The sequence below is a fragment of the Heterodontus francisci genome, chromosome 12 (assembly GCF_036365525.1).
Source record: "Heterodontus francisci isolate sHetFra1 chromosome 12, sHetFra1.hap1, whole genome shotgun sequence".
Taxonomy (NCBI): Eukaryota; Metazoa; Chordata; class Chondrichthyes; order Heterodontiformes; family Heterodontidae; genus Heterodontus; species Heterodontus francisci.
Genome location: NC_090382.1, coordinates 49,545,436 through 49,565,098, shown reverse-complemented (window position 1 = coordinate 49,565,098; position 19,663 = coordinate 49,545,436). Strand labels below are relative to the sequence as shown.

Sequence of the window (19,663 nt, the reverse complement as noted above, 5' to 3'; positions counted from 1 at the left end):
TGGAGACTGAAGACAATGGCTACAGTCTTCCCAATATTTAGTTGGAAGAAATTTCTGCTCATCCAGTACTGGATGTCAGACAAGCACTCTACCAATTTAGAGAAAGTGGCGGTGAGGTAGAGGTGGGTGTCATCAGCGTACACATGGAACCAGACATTTTCAGATGATGTTGTCGAGGGGGAGCATGTAAATGTGAAACAGGTGGGGACCAAGGAAAAATCCTTGGTGGACACCAAAATTAATGATGTGGGAGTGGGAAAAGAAGCCATTGGAAGTGATATTCTGGCTACACCTGGATAGATCAGAATGGAACCAAGAATGCAGTTCCACCCAGCTGGACAGTGGAGGAGAGGCATTGGAGGAGGATGGTGTGCTCACCTGTGCCAACACTTGCAGATAGGTTGAGAAGAACAAGGAGAGACAGTTTACCTTTGTCACAGTAACATAGGATGTCATTTGTGATTGATAACAGCTGTTTTGGTAGTGTGGCAAGGGCGGAAGCTTGATTGAAAACCTGCTTCAAGGTGGAAAGACATTTATCTGTAAGGATCTTTCAGGCTTAACTGCTCCTGAAATATTTGTCTGTATATTAAAAAACAGAACTGACAATGGGCACAGCTTTGGAGCTTCGATTCTTACAACATGAAATTATTCTCTGAGAAGAGAATAAGAAACACTAAATGAGAAATTAAGCGCAAAGTTAACATTCACAATGACGTCTCCTACTTCAGCTGTCATGTGATCTAAGTGAAGTTATTATCAGTGAGGTTCAGTAAGCATAGCAATATTTGATGCACTAGAAATAAGTTCAATTAACTGGCCCAATAAAAATTATTGACACCTTAAAATTTTGTTATTTAGTAATGCAGTTCTACCATTTGAATACAGTGTGCCTTTAGCCACTGGATGCTGAATTATATTAGAGGATAGCTCATTTTGCCTTCTGCCTTTGAGGACTATGGTGCCATTGCTATTCACAAAATATCAAAAGTCAGTTCATCACTTCAGGAAATTCACTTTAACCAAGCTTTCTGTGAAATTTGAAGACTATAGCTATCTTCTTCTTTGGCCTCCTTATCTCGAGAGACAATGGGTAAGCGCCTGGAGGTGGTCAGTGGTGTGTGGAGCAGCGCCTGGAGTGGCTATAAAGGCCAATTCTAGAGTGACAGGCTCTTCCACAGGTGCTGCAGAAAAATTTGTTTGTCGGGGCTGTTACACAGTTGGCTCTCTCCTTGCGCTTTTGTCTTTTTTCCTGCCAACTGCTAAGTCTCTTCGACTCGCCACACTTTAGCCCCGCCTTTATGGCTGCCCGCCAGCTCTGGCGAATGCTGGCAACTGACTCCCACGACTTGTGATCAATGTCACAGGACTTCATGTCGCGTTTACAGATGTCTTTAAAGCGGAGACATGGACGGCCGGTGGGTCTGATACCAGTGGCGAGCTCGCTGTACAATATGTCTTTGGGGATCCTGCCATCTTCCATGCGGCTCACATGGCCAAGCCATCTCAAGCGCCGCTGACTCAGTAGTGTGTATAAGCTGGGGATGTTGGCCCCCTCGAGGACCTCTGTGTTGGAGATACGGTCCTGCCATCTGATGCCAAGTATTCTCCGGAGGCAGCGCAGATGGAATGAATTGAGACGTCGCTCTTGGCTGACATACGTTATCCAGGCCTCGCTGCCATAGAGCAAGGTACTGAGGACACAGGCGTGATACACTCCTACTTTTGTGTTCCGTGTCAGTGCGCCATTTTCCCACACTCTCTTGGCCAGTCTGGACATAGCAGTGGAAGCCTTTCCCATGCGCTTGTCGATTTCTGCATCTAGAGACAGGTTACTGGTGATAGTTGAGCCTAGGTAGGTGAACTCTTGAACCACTTCCAGAGCGTGGTCGCCAATATTGATGGATGGAGCATTTCTGACGTCCTGCCCCATGATGTTCGTTTTCTTGAGGCTGATGGCTATCACCTTTTCAATATCCAGCAGCAACACTGACCTCACTCCATGTTCCTGAACTTGTACTTTAAACCAAAAGGATAGGATCCCTCACTGACATGTGTATCCAACTGTGAGTGAATATTTTCTTCCCTACCTCCTGACAGAATATATTCAGGTTTAAACTGGATTTTTTTAATAGATATTTAAAAGTTCATCATTTGATATTAAAGAACTGCCAGTGTACTACATCACAGATCCAGTCCTATACAAGTGTTTCTAATTAATAAACAAATAGGAGCTAAACATTGTTATGATGGAGGTGGGAGGAGTGCACTGTCTTTTCTAGTTCCACTTCTCCACAGGTCAAAACATACATTTAAATGTTTACCCGGTGCCTGATACCGCCAATCATATACTCTATTGTTTATCCCAGAATAAAATACACCAACAAGGTTTCTTTAATAAACAACAAATTTATTAGTTTATTATCAAACAAGACTTATTCAGTAATGAAACTAAGCATTAACACACAGAATGAAATATGAAAGTTCCCTTTTTAAATTCCCCATACACAAACTCATACACACACACTGAAAAAAATACACAAATTCTCTCTGCAGAGGTCTGTTGCTAAAAAAAAAGACAAAAAAAGAATACTTGTTAATTCTTGAAGAAAAAAGGGATGTGGAAAGATGTCAGTTGTCCCTTTTTTAGTCTGGCATCCCAAATACATATGGACGGCTGTCACTGGGGTCTTTCTAGAGCAGATCTTTTCAGATGATGTTGAGGATCAGTTTGGCAGGCTTTCCAGGAGAAATGCAGCATCAGTTTCTCTATTTCTTACACTTGATTCTCAGGAAGTTCTCAAAGAGATGGAAGAGGGTGCTGATGGTAACTGCTCTCTTGGTTGGTTTTCTCCAACTGTCTTAAAAACAGTTCACACCCTAACACACAGTCCAAAGCAAAGCCAAAAACAATATCTTAAGAGTCAAGCCTCCTGACTCCTATAAATCTTGACCTGTCACTGCTCTGTAAACATCTTCCCCAGGTCATCAAGGTTTTTGTTGTTTATTGCTTAAAGCACATGACTTCCAGCAAGGCTGTTTTTAACAACATCTCCGTGTCCTTTCAATGAACTGTCAACAACAAAGCAAAGTCCAACTTCTATGAAATCTTCAGCCTTCTCCACAAATCCATCTCCACAATTTAAATATAAGGCCTCAAAAACATATACTTAACAAAAAATATAAAAGCACTTTCGTAACAACATAGTCAAGACACTTTGGCTTGTTTCCTATGAAAATAATCTAAGACAACTCAGGAAAAAGAACTTTTGTTGACCTCTGGCTGAAGATTTTGGCATCTACTCATTTTATTTCTCTCTGCAAGAGATCAAAAGGGATTCAGTTTATTGATTGCATTGTTGATGAAATACTGTGCTCAGTAAAATTACCTCCCAGAGTCAGGAACAGTATTAGAGAGCTGGTGATGAGCGAGGTCACCTTTTGCATGTAGTTATTATTTTGATTGTGTCTTATTCTCCCTAGGAAAAACTGTTCTGGATTTAATTCACCAGATCTCAGAGATTGTGCTTTGATAATAACCCATCCATTATATTTAGAGCTTTAAGGATTGTAAATGATTAAAAGCTGGACCAGAATGTGAGTTTTGATGCCAGGAATGCACTTTCTGTGTCCTGCCATCAGTATTTTTCTGTTACTAAACTACTTTGCAATGTATTGGGCATAGAAAAGATAACGTGTAATACTTCATCTTACATTTGGAGCAACAGTGGTGATTCATCACCTACTGAAGGAATTTTTTTCCTCAATATACCTCTTTCAGATTGTGAACAGATTGTGTAACTTACAAGCCGATGTAATGATACTAATTCCATTAATAATGATACCTCACTGCTTTTCATGTCCCTGTAAATTACTGTATCAGCAGTAGCAGAGTCTTCAAACACCTTGCCCCACATTCTGGAAGTCCCTCCATAAACTGCTTTATCTTGCTACAATTCCCCCTCCTTAACAATTACCTCCTACCTTCAGCCACCATCTCTAACACCCTCACTTCTGCCCCTTTGGTCTGATCGCACGGGGTGGGGGTGGGAGGGGGTAAGGGGGGGGCCAATCTTGTAGATGGGGGTGGAATCCTATCGCGGTGATGTGGATCTCATCGCAAGGGGTTGGTGATTACAGTAGGGGGATCCTACTGTGGGGGGAGGGTCAGATCGTGATGGGGAGGGTCCAATCACGGGGTGTATTTAGTGATTGCAATGTTGGGAGGGGGGCGGTGTCCAATCATGGAGTGGGTCCATGATCGGTATGGGCTGTCTCTGGTCATGCTCCTGTACCTTTTTAGTCAAGTAGTGCCATCAGTTTAATTGTTCACACACATTGGGCTGGAATTTGTTCTCAGCCCGACGCCGGATTTTGTGGCGGGGTGTGGGGTGTGGGGGGGTGGGCCTCCACTGTGGACAATTTGTGGGAACCAATTCACCCCCCCCCGGGACCCCCATCCCCTTGGACTGAACGCCCACCCTCGCCAGGGCCATCCAGCTGTCCCCGCCTCATCTACCTCTGTCTGGGGTTCCAGCACTGGGCTGGGTCTGAGGCCTCTGCAGTACCAGCAGTGGTCACCGCCGATTCTGGTGAGCTGCCGGCCCTGTGATTGGCTGTCAGATGTTGGTGGTGGGGTGGGGGAGATGGGGGACTCCCTATTAAGTCTTTAAAGGGATAGGGATCCCACCTCCTTAAACTCTCTCCTCAAAAAACTGGAGGATTATTGCTCTGGGGGCTGAAAAAATGCAGAGATGAGAATCCCCTCCACTTTTTCAGCCCAGCACCGGGAGCCCCATTTCCTGCATTAAATGATGCAACTAATAACAACTCAACATTGTACAGGAATGTTTATTTTGTTTTTCTTTAAATTATCATTTTTGAAAAGACAAACTTAGATCAGTCGTTAATTTTGGGAACGCAAATGGAAATTGATTCCCAACACTGAAAATCAAGGTTTTGAGATACACTCTTTAGATTCATTGTTATATTCAAAAGATTGAAATCTGTCTATTGACTTTAACACATATATATTAATTTGCTGGCATTGCTGCTCTTCAGAATTCTATTGTAATTTTCACTGCTTCTGGTATACCATATCTAGTCATATATAAGACAAGCCATGTAAAAGTCGACTTCTATTAAAGAAATCAGTAAAGAAATAAGATGTTGGGCAACATTCTAGACATTACTGACTAAGTTTACATACAATTGCCCCTTCCCTACAAACACCTCATTACATAGTTGGTAGTAATTTTTCCCCAGCTTTTCAACATAAGCAGATTTACCTCACTGATCTGAACCTACTGTTAGATAAGATTCCAGCAGATCAGCTGTTTCAACATCAGCTGGTCTTACAGACAGCACTTGTGGTATTGTAAGTCATAACTCTCTGACCAGTCAGTGATATCTAAAATTTTAACCCTCGTCTTATACTCTTTATGTATGGGGGTCAGTTTAGGTTGAGTTGGGTCAGATTCTGCCAGAGACAGGAATAAGTCAGCTCCTGTCTGACGGCAGGATTCGATCAAAAACACATTATAAATGTGCAAGTGGACACCAGTGCTGAAATTTAGGATACAGCCAGGTGCTGGATTGAAGCATATCAGTCTGATATAATTATGGCTGTTTTACAGTTTGTGGCTCCGACTTGGCACAAGCAAACTTCTTCTACAAAAATGGAGAATACATCTGTACATTGGATTATCAACGAATGTATGGGACTCGTTGTGACAGTTGTAAAGACTTTATCGGCGGAGAGGTGATCTCAGCTCTGGGAAGGACATTCCATCCAAAGTGCTTTGTCTGCACAGTCTGCAGGTAATTTGAAGAAAAATTATACTGAGCATGAACGTAAAATTTCTTCAATGTAATTAGCAGATTGTGTTGTTATAACTTGTGAGTTCATATTAGGAAATAGGGGCAGAATATTAGCTGCTTGGAACCAATGTCAAACAAAATTTAGTTGGAATATTTAGTTCCTTCTCTCCCCCGCACCTCACCCCCACCACTTTTCTTTCCCCTGGCTCTTTACTTCCTTATAAACTGTTGCATCTCTAACTTTTTCCAGTTCTATGAAAGGTCATTGACCTGAAACATTAACTTTGTTTCTCTCTCCACAAGTGCTGCCAGGCCTGCGGAGTGTTCCTAGCATTTCCTCTTTTTTGTTTCAGATTTCAGCATCCGGAGTATTTTGCTTTTGTTTTAGGTAGAATGGATGTAAGTTATAAGATAGCATCCAGTTTGAAAATATTCCAGAGCATCACTACACCCCTCCGAGTATTTTCACACAGGGCAGTAGGGGATGTAGAGACACAGCCTAATGACAGTGGCAATGGCTCTATGAGAGAGGTTCTTGTCTCCATGGGGAAAGTGATGTACTGCTGTCTCCTTACAAAGAAGGCGTCTGAGACCAAATTGTTGCCCATTGGACAGCAAACAGACTGATAGTACTGGAATAAGGCTGTGCATAGAAGTTGAGGACCCCTGGTAATGCTGTGTGTGTCATAGTGTTTACCTCCAATTTGTGCTGCAACAGTTGACATAAGTCAGCAAATTCCTGCTGAAGCACAGTCTCCTCATACACTGCTTCCCTGTCATGTTGAGGTACATTTCTATCTTTTCCAATGCTCCTGCAGCCATTGAAGTAACCGAGTACAGTTCAGCCGAACTTCAGTTCTCCAACAGCTATTTAGGATCAAAGACTTTCCAAATTTAGCCAAAGCAGCCCTAAATGACTATAGTGAGATTTGCCTTAATGAAGGTGGGGCCCCCATTAAATACCACTGCTTCTGCCTGCTTCCTGAGGGTTCACACTAGATTTTTTCAAACGCTCCCAGGCACCAATTTCTCAAGGATCCTAATTCAAGCTCTGGACCCGTATTTACTGATTTTAATTAATCCAGTTCATTTCAGGCAGCCGTCAGGGACACCTAAGTAGTGAGGCAAAGGACTCATCCATACTACCCAAATCACCATCAAGTATTGTTTACAAAGAGGCAAGTGACTCATCAATAAAATCCTACACTAACAGCCTCTGCTTGAAAGCAGGTTCTTAACGCTTATGTCCCCATACAACTCGCTGGTGGGCAGACAGCATTATGAAGCCGGTGCCCTACTTCTTGGCACCTGAAACTGCTGTTTTTTCCTCTCTTGCTCTCAGTGCTTTGCCATTTGCTTCCTGATCTTCATCAATTACTTTGTATTCGGTTAGTGTAGCTGGTGGTCCATTGGTACAGTGAGTATGTTGGACATTTATCCATTTGGATACTACACTGTCACGAGTTCCATGCACTGTTATGCATTTACATGTAACCAGCATGTATGGACAATTTAGCGTAACATTTGTGCAAATCACTGACATCCAATTAATATGATACTTTCTGTTGTCCACTGCTATTTTTACACGTGCAATCACATCCCAAACATTCCTTCCCAAATAAATCCTCCATTCCTTACATGGCATCAAAAGCTTCAGGTTTGGGAGGCCAACCACCTGTTGCTTATTGTGCCCTTTTATGTGTATGAGTTTTGGCTTTAAACACAAGACCAGTAAGGATTGGGATATAGCGAACTAGTCCACGGGAGTTTCTTCCTCATTTTCCGACCAGAAATATGAAAAGATTATTATTTGCAGTTATGTCATGATTAACTATTACTTTTTCCATTACCATTTGGCATTTAGGAGTACACAATTTCATTAGCACGTTGGAAAAATTGTAGAAGTGTCAAGCCCCAGGAATGTCAGAAATATGAGAGGGTAGCACTGGTGTAAATCAAGAATCTATATTTGGTCAGAACTTTATGAAACCAAAGAAGATTAAAGATCTTCTTAAAAAACAGAGCACTAGTTATTGGTTCAACAATAGTAACTTAAAGAGGGAACTTTATGCAATGTAATATGACAATGGTGCCTACAGATTAACTGGATATCTGCAAGGATATCTTTCAGAGGAGGTTATGTACAAAGCTCTGCAGAGATTCATTATGGTGAATCACATAGGTTGCTGCCCCTGGTGCAGCTGTCTGCCCATGTAGGACACAAAAAGTAGCAACAACAGGTGCACCTGTTTCCACGGGAACAAATTTAGCACTGACAGAGCAACGGTCACATAGCACTGAGTGAGGTAATGTATTCTCAGCGCAAAATATTGCCATTTATTAGAGATATGGATGTGGAAAATTTATTGTTTGAATAGAAATTTCAACATCAGCCATGCTACTGCATCTTGTGTTAACTCCTTATCCCTTTGCATTGACCGAACATATTTGAACAAAAAGATGGGGTACAAACCTGGATCATATATCCCTGAGATTAAAGTGTTGTACAAAATGTTGCTGTCTGAGGTCATTAAATTGCTTAATATGATGCAAATTTCCACTTTATTACAGAAACATAATTTACTTCATGCAATGGAATCAAAATAATTAAATAAACAATTAAGGTAAATTTAAAGGCTTGTCTTTCAGAAATTGGAAACCTTGTCAAGTGCAATTTAATAATCTTCTGATCATTGAAATTAATTGAATTATATCTTTAAGAACAACGTCTTCAGTACAGTGCTATTCAGTTACTGGTACTGATGTCAATTGAGCTCAATGCTTAAATAAAAATGTTTTCCAAAAATTAACAAAATTAAAGAAATATTAACGTTAATGGAAATGATACATAACCAGTTTGATATACTATAATGGTGTGGACTCTTACCACAAAGTTTTATTTAGCAGTGCAACTGCATCCTTTGGTGTTCTAGAATTAAACCAGAGATATAATTGCCAAATCCATATTGAATTGAGTGTGGACTAAATTATATTTATTTGGACAACAAAATTCTAATTAGACCCAATTCACCCTAGTTTTGGATTTAGACCAACCTCTCCCATTAAAAGTAACAATAGCTCCTTATGGACCCTCTCATGCACAACACTGCTTTGTTTGTCTCAGAAAAATTTTGTGCGGAAACTAACGTCAGCAAAGGGAACCGGTGTTGTTTTGTTCACTTCCTTCTGATGATGTACTGAGATATGCTGTCAGTTTTCATCATGGATTAATTAGTGTATGTTCATTTTTAACAGCAATTTAGAAAGTATGAGAAGTGTTTTAAAAACAGGACAGAGGGAAAGCATAAAATTTTAAAAATGAGAAATTTAAATGAAACGATGAGTTGCAAGTTATATTTAATTTGGAGCAACCTTAGAATGCACATTGGCACACAGATGGCAAATTGTAAATTAATGTGAGTCAAATAGTAAAAATCTAAATATAATCTTCCACCAAACTTATACAAAGGCAAAATAACATTGATTATTTAAAGAGATCTGTGAACTATGAAACCAATGAGATTTTATAAAGCCTGAGTGGAAGCACACATTAGAGTCAATGTCAATGTGGTGCACCGATCGAGCAGGTGGTGCATGGAGTGTCTGCTCTGCCCGCCCGATGTCATTGGCAGGAGGCCCAGTTATTTTTGGTGGTTGGGCTCTGCTTAAATAGAATAGGTGAGCTGCCAATGCTAATCATGCTTACCTTTCAGGAAGGTGGGAAAGCTGACAAGACAAATGCTTATCATCGGGTGGAGCAGCACCTAAAAGGGAAGGGCTGGAAGGATCAGGGATTAAATGGAGCAGAAGATTTTGAGAAAACAACTATTTATGAGCCCAAATAGCACCAAGGAGATGAACTTATAGAAGTCTTGAGGCTCAAAACTAGCAGATGAAGGAAACAATGACTACCAGATTGGCTTTCAGCATTCTGACTGCAGCTAAAGATCCCTTTAAATAGCAAGGGGTGTCTCCCAACCTGTACTGCCAGTGGTTGAGAGCAAGTTGAGGAAGTAGTAGTGGCAGTGCTCATTGACACAAAATTAGTGTTGGGGGTCCTGAGAATGTCAGTTGACCCTCTTTGAATATCTTAATTCGGTTCCTGCCTGTTTCCGGTGGAAGTGCTGGCCGACTAAATCAAGATTCACCTGTAAATAGGAATGAGGTGACCTTCAGCAATAAGTTGGCATCTTTTCCTTTGCCCAGTTTTTGTCTCACTACCACCCTGTTTACAGTCCTAAATGGAGCCATAGTAAGACAAAGCTTTGGCCCATTAGCTCAAGAGTGATCACTGAGGGAAATCTGCTAACAAACTGGAAAGAATATGAGAGTAGAAAGAAATAGAATCTAGGGCTCAGATCACTGAAGTATAAAAACAGAGTGAAGAAGCCAAATGTGTTCAACATTCTAGGAAAAAAAGATAAAGGAAGAATAAAACAATGAAGATCAAATAAAGAGGATCTATTCAAAGCCCAGCCAATTGGATTTCACCTGCAGTCCAGCAGAGGCTCACTCCACTCATTTGCAGATGTTTTAATTTAAACTAAGGTTCAGAAAATCCAAACTACAATATTATCTAAATCATTATCCTTCTTTACTGAAAATTTTGAATGTTTCCAGCAGCAATTGTTGGCAAAATATTTGCCAATATTCATTTTGAAGCTTGTTACTGCAGTATGGTGGATGCAAAATGAGACTTTTCTCTCATGGCCATTTATCATGTTAGAGTTCCTTTACTATGTCAGCAAAAGATGTCTTATTACATTATGTATTTGACTACTGGCAACACCTATACAGTCATATTCAGCTGGCCTCAGACACCGGAAACATCAGAGGAATGTATGATGGCGTTCAGAGAGCTTTTGGGCCAACCATCAAGAAGATTGCCCCCCTCAAATCTAAATCAGGGGACACAATCACTGACCAACGCAAGCAAATGGACCGCGGGGTTGAGCACTACCTCGAACTGTACTCCAGGGAGAATGTTGTCACTGAGACTGCCCTCAATGCAGCCCAGTCTCTGCCAGTCATGGATGAGCTGGACGTACAGCCAACAAAATTGGAACTCAGTGATGCCATTGATTCTCTAGCCAGTGGAAATGCCCCTGGGAAGGACGGCATTACCCCTGAAATAATCAAGAGTGCTAAGCCTACCATACTCTCAGCACTCTATGCACTGCTTTGCCTGTGCTGGGACGAGGGAGCAGTACCACAGGACATGCGCGATGCCAATATCATCACCCTCTATAAAAACAAAGGTGACCGCGGTGACTGCAACAACTACCGTGGAATCTCCCTGCTCAGCATAGCGGGGAAAGTCTTCGCTCGAGTCGCTTTAAACAGGCTCCAGAAGCTGGCCGAGCGTGTCTACCCTGAGGCACAGTGTGGCTTTCGAGCAGAGAGATCGGCCATTGACATGTTGTTCTCCCTTCGTCAGCTACAGGAGAAATGCTGCGAACAACAGATGCCCCTCTACGTTGCTTTCATTGATCTCACCAAAGCCTTTGACCTCGTCAGCAGACGTGGTCTCTTCAGACTACTAGAAAAGATCGGATGTCCACCAAAGCTACTAAGTATCATCACCTCATTCCATGACAATATGAAAGGCACAATTCAGCATAGCGGCGCCTCATCAGACCCCTTTTCTATCCTGAGTGGTGTGAAACAGGGCTGTGTTCTCGCACCTACACTGTTTGGGATTTTCTTCTCCCTGCTGCTCTCACACGCATTCAAGTCTTCAGAAGAAGGAATTTTCCTCCACACAAGATCAGGTGACAGGTTGTTCAGCCTTGCCCGCCTAAGAGCGAAGACCAAAGTCCGAAAAGTCCTCATCAGGGAACTCCTCTTTGCTGACGATGCTGCATTAACATCTCACACTGAAGAGTGTCTGCAGAGTCTCATCGACAGGTTTGCGGCTACCTCCAATGAATTTGGCCGAACCATCAGCCTCAAGAAAATGAACATCATGGGACAGGACATCAGAAATGCTCCATCCATCAATATCGGCGACCATGCTCTGGAAGTGGTTCAAGTGTTCACCTACCTAGGCTCAACTATCACCAGTAACCTGTCTTTCGATGCAGAAATCAACAAGCGCATGGGAAAGGCTTCCACTGCTATGTCCAGACTGGCCAAGAGAGTGTGGGAAAATGGTGCACTGACACGGAACACAAAAGTCCGAGTGTATCAGGCCTGTGTCCTCAGTACCTTGCTCTACGGCAGCGAGGCCTGGACAACGTATGTCAGCCAAGAGCGTCGTCTCAATTCATTCCATCTTCGCTGCCTCCGGAGAATCCTTGGCATCAGGTGGCAGGACCGCATCTCCAACACAGAAGTCCTCGAGGCGGCCAACATCCCCAACTTATACACACGACTGAGTCAGCGGCGCTTGAGATGGCTTGGCCATGTGAGCCACATGGAAGATGGCAGGATCCCCAAGGACACATTGTACAGCGAGCTCGCCACTGGTATCAGACCCACTGGCTGTCCATGTCTCCGCTTTAAAGACGTCTGCAAACGTGACTTGAAGTCCTGTAACATTGATCACAAGTCGTGGGAGTCAGTTGCCAGCGATCACCGGAGCTGGCGGGCAGCCATAAAGGCAGGGCTAAAATGTGGCGAGTCGAAGAGACTTAGCAGTTGGCAGGAAAAAAGACAGAAGCGCAAGGGGAGAGCCAACTGTGTAACAGCCCCGACAACCATTTTTTTCTGCAGCACCTGTGGAAGAGTCTGTCACTCTAGTATTGGCCTTTATAGCCACTCCAGGCGCTGCTCCACAATCCACTGACCATCTCCAGGTGCTTACCCATTGTCTCCCGAGACAAGGAGGCCAAAGAAGAAAAGAAGAAGAATTTGACTAATGTACATACCTCGCTCTGCAGGGTGTCTCAACTGAGCTGTAAGTGTTAATGTTTTCAGAATGGGGTACCATTGGTAGGAAATCATCCAATAGATCAAAATGGGGGAATGGACATGGCTGGAAGACCTATTAAAGGAAAGTTAATGACTGCCAGCAGAAGTGGGATGTGTTGTAGGTGATGATGATAGTGAAAAGTGGGTGGGATCTTTGATGAATGGTCAATCTGCAAAACCAGATTTATACCTGGGCAGCAAGTTGAAAGTCTAGCCCATGGCGTCAATCCCATTGCCACTTTTCATTCTGCTGATTTCTGCCTGAAGACTAACAACCCCATTTAATCTGAGCCAAGCGAACACAGCTACAATATTGAATGTTTTTGTCAATGAGATGCAAAGACAAATATTACATGCTAATTGAACATAGATTTCATAGTAAATTAGACACATGGGATTATAATTGTTAACAACTGTCATTAAACAGCACAAAGTATTCACAGTTCGAAAGCAGGTACCATTCTTCAGTTTCTCATTCTATGTGGCTAAATTGGAATGATATTGTAAGTAACAAGATTTTAAAGAACACGTCACAGCAATGGCCAGAGAGTTGCATACACTTGTGTTCAAACTTCTTATTATTCCTTTTTAGGAAGCCATTCCCAGTTGGAGACCGTGTTACTTTCAGTGGGAAAGACTGCGTGTGTCAGCAGTGCTCTCATACATTGGTTACCGCTTCTGAGCCTATAAAGATTCATGGACCCAGTCGTAAGTTTGTCATTCTTTTTCTTCCTTGCTGATTTAATTTTCTTGGTATGCTTATATCCTTTCTCTTGTATCCTCGCTTAATATTTTCCCCTTCTGTACTTACATACCTCTTAGTAACTTAATTCAATCCCTCATGTCACACAGAACTGTTAACCTCAGAGAAAAATTTGGAGGGTCATTTATGATTACTGAGATTGGCACAGATTGCAAACTGATTTAAACACATGTAGCTGCTATTTACAATAACAAGCAATAAAACTGGTCACATTTTAAAGCTAAAATAGAGCTCATGATGACTAACATTTGGCAGGTTGTTGGAATTTGTAGTCCCACTTTGGCCTTCTTGATGGGTGGTCTGGGTCTGTGGGGGAACGGTCTATGTTGCAAACGCTTGCAGGAATAATAGGTTCCAGACTCTAATATTTTCCAGGTTTCAAGCCGAGTCCCTCCATCTGCCTTTTTGATTGGGATACATCCCGTTTGTTGAGGGGAGGGCAGTATTCTGCTGTAGTGGGGATGCATCATCTTACAGCTAGCAGAGCCAATTACACTGGTCTGTGTGTTCCAAGAGTGTCTCACCCTGAAATGGGCTAGTTCAGGAGACATAAACTTGGATTTGCAGGGATTATGATCTGTCACGCTCTTGGTGACTTCTACTTTTTTCCCAGGAAGGCCGAATAAGGAGACAGCACTAGAAAATGTCCACAACAACAACATCTTGTATTTATATAGCGTCTTTAATGTAATAACATGTCCTAAGGTGCTTCGTGGGAACATTACAAAGCAAAATTTGACACCAAACTATATAAGACAATATTTGGGCAGATGGCCAAAAGCTTTGTCAATGAGGTAGCTTTTAAGGAGCATCTTAAAGGAGGAAAGAGATGTAGAGAGGTTTAGGGAGGGAATTCCAGACCTTAGGGGCTTGACAGCTGAAGGCACAGCCACCAATGGTGCAGCAAATAAAATCGGGGATGCTCAAGAGGCCAGAATTAGATGAGCGCAGATGTCTCGGACGGTTGTGGGGCTGGAGGAAATTACAAAGATAGAAAAGGGCAAGACCATTGAGGGATTTGAAAACAAGGAAGAGAATTTTAAAATCAAGGCATTGCTTAACTGGGCGTCATTGTGGGTCAGAGAACACAGGGCTGATTGGTGAGTGTGACCTGGTGCGAGGAAGGAGACAGGCAGCAGAGTTTTGGATGACAACAGATTTTCAGAGGGTAAAATATGGGAGGCTGGCCAGGAGAGCAATTGAATAGTCAAGTCTGGAAGTGACAAAGGCATGAATGAGGGTTCTGCAGCATATGAGCTGAGGTGAGGGAGAGTCAAACTATATTACGGAGGTGGAAATAGACCATCTTAGTGATGGCACAGGTGGTTGGAAGCTCAATGCAGGATCAAATATGACGGCAAGGTTGTGAACAGTATGGTTCAGCCTCAGAGACTTGGCAGGGAGAGGGAATGGAGCTTGTGGCAGGGGCAAAAGATAATGGATTCGGTCTTTCCAATGTTTAATTGGAGGAAATTTCTGCTCATCTAGTACTGGACGTCAGACAAGCAGTCTGATAATTTAGCGACAGTGGAGAAGTCGAGAGAGGTGGTGGTGCAGTCCAGCAGAGCACAGCTCTGGCCCCACTAGTACTCTATACCCAGAGATGATTTCAATTTGTGGACTTAAGTGTGTAGTGCATTACGATTAATGTGTTCTCTTGAACTGGCCTTTGTTCATTCAACTACAAGTGATTATTGTGAGGCATCTGCATCCATACTTCTTCCCATTCTTTCCCTGGTGTTTGGCAGCCCAGATCTGCTTCCCACACTTCTTTTAGGTGTTCTGTGCCTGGAAGCAATCATGTACAGGTGGTGGAGATATATTTATGGGGATCCATTAGCTATTCACATCACTCGGTTTTTCTGGCCAGACAAATCACAGAAATGCCTGCAGCTCACCTAGCAGCAGAGAGACTCAGCCTTCATAGCTTCACCTCCTACTTACTGGTGGGCAGCCAAACTCTGGGGAATTAATTCCTGAATACAGACCTGTCCCCACAACCCATGACTGGGCATAGTGACCAGGACCCTTCAGCCTACACCCTTACACAGCCTATCCCTCATGCACACCAAGAAAAATAATATTATAGGTTCTTGCAGGACAAGAGGAGGCTACTTGGCCCATCATTTCTGTGCCAGCTCTTTGTTAATGCAGTACAAAATTAATCTCATTGCCCTAGTCTCTTCACATACTTCTGTTTTACAATTTTATCTGCGCGTCTCTTAAAAGATGGTCATCGCTGACTCATCTATTCCCTTTGGCAAAGCATTCCTTGTGCTAACAATTATTGGTTTAAAGAAATTCCCTTTAACCTCGGCCAGAAACACTCAATAAAAGCAGCAACATATCTGTATGGACAGAAATCTTCACCTCCCTGAGAAATAATTCAAGGCTTATTTGATCTTTCCACAAACTGACAGAATGGACAACTCTCACAAATATTTGCTATGGGTGTGTTTCATTGTTGGCATGAGAATGGCCTCACCAGATTAGTACAACTCCTCAGCAAAATATCCTTTTTAGATCATCTTTTAACAAATTCCACCTCACCCAGAATAACCATCTCCAATTTAAAAATTTTTTTCCAAAATCCAGACAAACCCAAAAAGGCTACAATGTCATAGAGTTATACAGCACAGAAACAGGCCCTTCGGACCATCGTTCCATGCCGGCCATCAAGCACCTATCTATTCTAATCCCATTTTCCAGCACTTGGCCTGTAGCCTTGTATGCTATGGCATTTCAAGTACTCATCTAAATACTTCTTAAATGTTGTGAAGGTTCCTGCTTGTACCACCTCTTCAGGCAGTGTGTTCCAGATTCCAAACACCCTCTGGGTGAAAAAAGATTTCCTCAAATCCCCTCTAAACCTCCTACCCCTTACCTTAAATCTATGTCCCCTGGTTATTGACACCTCCATTAAGGGAAAAAGATTCCTCCTATCTACTCTATCTATGCCCCTCATTATGTTCTATAATGTGAATCAACACTTCTGGGTTTTCAGGGAGTGGCCCACTTCGGGTTTTCTCCTTCCTCAAGGGACTTCACTTGCTTTTCCACTGTCGACCCAGTGACTATTGTCACCTCTCTATTGGCAGCAATAGCAGTGAAGGGCCATCCCTTTGCCTTTCCCGCTGGGTAGGAGAAGGGACAAACAAGTCAGAGTGGGAATATGGTGGTAGGCCTCCCTGCTCACTTTGTCCATATTTTCCCTGGCTAAACTGCCTGATGTGAGGTGGTAAAGCTGAGGCAAAGGGTTTGAAAATTAAGCAACGTGTCATGGCAAATCCCATGGTACCTAGGTAATAGTCAAAGGCCGTAATTTTATGCCCCTCCAAAGAGTGGGTTGGTGGTGGGGGGGCGGGGGCATAAAATGGAGTGGGAAATCGGGGAGCCCTTCCCGACCCACTCCCATCTGCGCCACCATTTTACGCGGGGCGGCAGCGGCGAAAACCTGCCTGCCCGCCCCAGGCCAATCAAGGCCCTTAAGTAGCCAGTTAACGGCCACTTAAGGGCCTTCTCCTGCCGCCACGGGGATTTTATCCTTGGCTGGTTGGGCAGCCCAGGCCTGAGAAAAGCCGCCTGACAAATGCAGGTGGTTTTCTGGCAGCCTGGGGTGGGGGGCCCTCATGATCAGGCACCCTGTGCCTGACGGAGGGCTACCCCGAATGCCCAACCACCTCCAACAGCTAACACGTCCCCGTCCCCCCAATCGACCACCCTTGCCTCGCTGGGGCCTGACCAATCTCCCCCGGCAAGGCCCCAAAAACTTACCTTTTCCCGGGGCCGTCCTTCCTGTTCTTCATGAAGCTGAGTTGGTGTCCCAGCAATGGCCACCGCTCCTGGTGGCGCTGCTGGGACTAAGAGCTGCCAGCCCACTGATTGGCTGGCAGCTGCATTAGGCGGATTTCCTGCCTCAATGAGGTGGAACTCCCGCCTCAGACCAATTAAAGGCCTGAGACCATAAAATGCGGTCCAGAACCCCAGGGCAGGCGAAGGCGGGTTCACCACTGACTTTTCAGTCAATGGATGGCTCCCGGCCGATGAGGGTAAAATTCAGCCCAAAATGCCTATAAAAAGCACTTTATATAGCAATTTAGATACCATTAACAGTATTAAGTATGCAGATTCACTGTTTAATTATTTGAAATGCAAATCCATAGTTTCCTATAAATAATTGTAATATTATTTATCGTGCTTGAGCATCTGGAAACAATATGTAGCTTGTGAAGGAGTAAAGTTATTTTACACAAGCTTATGGATATTCCCAAAAAAAAAGACCTTTTATGATATGCAAAATGTTCAGCCACTAAGCACTGCATTATAATTAAGATACACGAGTGTACATTAGATTTTCATATCTTATTCCTAGTTTAACTTTTAACCTCAAATAAAAACAAAATACTGCAGATGCTGGAAATCTGAAATAAAATCAAGAAATGCTGGAAATACTCAGCAGGTCTGGCAGCAAATGCGCAGAGAAAAGCAGAGTCAACGTTTCGGATCAGAGACCCTTCTACAGAACTGACAAATATTAGAAATGTAAAAGGTTTTCAGCAAGTAAAGCAGGGGTGGGACAAGAGATAACAAAGTTGAAGGTGTTGATAGGACAGGGTCACAGAGAATAACTGACCAGAAAGTCATGGAACAAAGGCAAATGGTATGTTAATGGATAGCTGAAAGACAAGGCGTTAGTACAGAGAGGGTGCGAATGACTGTAAAGCACAGAGCACTCTAAGCACAAACATTAAAAAAGCACATTAAAAAAAACAGTGGGTAAGCACAGTGGAAACAAATTAAACAAGCTGAAAAACCTAAAATAAAATAATCAAATAAAAAAGGGAAAAGAAAAAAAGAAAAATTAACTAAGCATAAAAAGGGGGACCCGTCATGCTCTGAAATTATTGAACTCAATGTTCAGTCCGGCAGGCTGCAGTGTGCCTAATCGGTAAATGAGATGTTGTTCCTCAAGCTTGCGTTGATGTTCATTGGAACACTGCAGCAATCCCAGGACAGGGATGTGAGCATGAGAGCAGGGGGGTGTGTTGAAATGGCCAGCAACCGGAAGGTCGGGGTGATGCTTACGGGCTGAGCAGATGTGTTCCACAAAGCGGTCACCCAATCTGCGTTTGGTCTCCGCAGTGTAGAGGAGACCACATTGTGAGCAGCGAATACAGTATACTAAATTGAAAGAAGTATAAGTAAATCACTGCTTCACCTGAAAGGAGTGTTTGGGGCCTGGGATAGTGAGGAGAGAGAAGGTAAATGGACAGGTGTTACACCTCCTGCGGTTGCAGGGGAAGGTGCCATGGGAAGGGGACGAGGTGGTGGGGGCAATGGAGGAGTGGATGAGGGTGTTGCGGAGGGAACGATCCCTTCGGAATGCTGACAGGGGAAGGGAGGGGAAGATGCGTTTGGTAGTGGCATCACGCTGGAGGTGGCGGAAGTGGCAGAGGACGATTCTTTGGATCTGGAGGCTGGTGGGGTGGAAAGAGAGGAAAAGGGGAACTCTGTCGCGGTTCTGGGAAGGGGTGAGGGTAGAGGTGCGGGAAATGAGCCAGACACGGTTAAGGGCCCTGTCAACTACAGTGTGGAGGGAATCCTCGGTTTAGGAAAAAGGAAGACATATCGGAAGCACTGTCGTGGAACATAGCATCATCAGAGCAGATGCATCGGAGACAGAGAAACTGGAAGAATGGAATGGAGTCCTTACAGGAGGCAGGGTGTAAAGAAGTGTAGTCGAGGTAGCTGTGGGAGTCAGTGAGCTTATAATGAATATTCTTAGACAGCCTGTCCCCAGCGATGGAGACAGAGAAGTCGAGGAAGGGAAGGGAAGTGTCGGAGATGGACCATGTGAAGGTGAGAGAAGGGTGGAAATTAGAAGCAAAGTTAATAAAGTTTTCTAGTTCCGGGTGGCAGCAGGAAACGACACCGTTACAGTCATCAGTGTACCGGAAAAAGAGTTGGGGGAGGGGGCCTGAGTAGGACTGGAACAAGGAATGTTCGGAAGAATGTTCAAGGAAGAAGTGGAGAGTCCACAAACCTGGCCTGGTGGGGGATGGAGGTGTAGAGAGATTGGAAGTAGTGAAGAGGAGACGCTTCTTCCTACCTCCCCCTGGACCATGACCCTACCACCAAACATCAAGCTGCTGTCCACAGAAATGTCCA

General features: G+C 43.5%; 1 protein-coding gene across 1 annotated transcript in view; it reads left to right on the top strand.

The window, feature by feature from the left end:
• The window catches only part of ablim3 (actin binding LIM protein family, member 3), a 328,868-nt gene that overhangs the window by 148,047 nt on the left and 161,158 nt on the right, over positions 1-19,663 (top strand). Inside the window, exons 3-4 of the mRNA XM_068043395.1 lie at positions 5,637-5,820; positions 13,325-13,440. Coding sequence (XP_067899496.1) covers positions 5,637-5,820; positions 13,325-13,440 — 300 coding nt within the window. The remainder of the gene's footprint in view (positions 1-5,636; positions 5,821-13,324; positions 13,441-19,663) is intronic.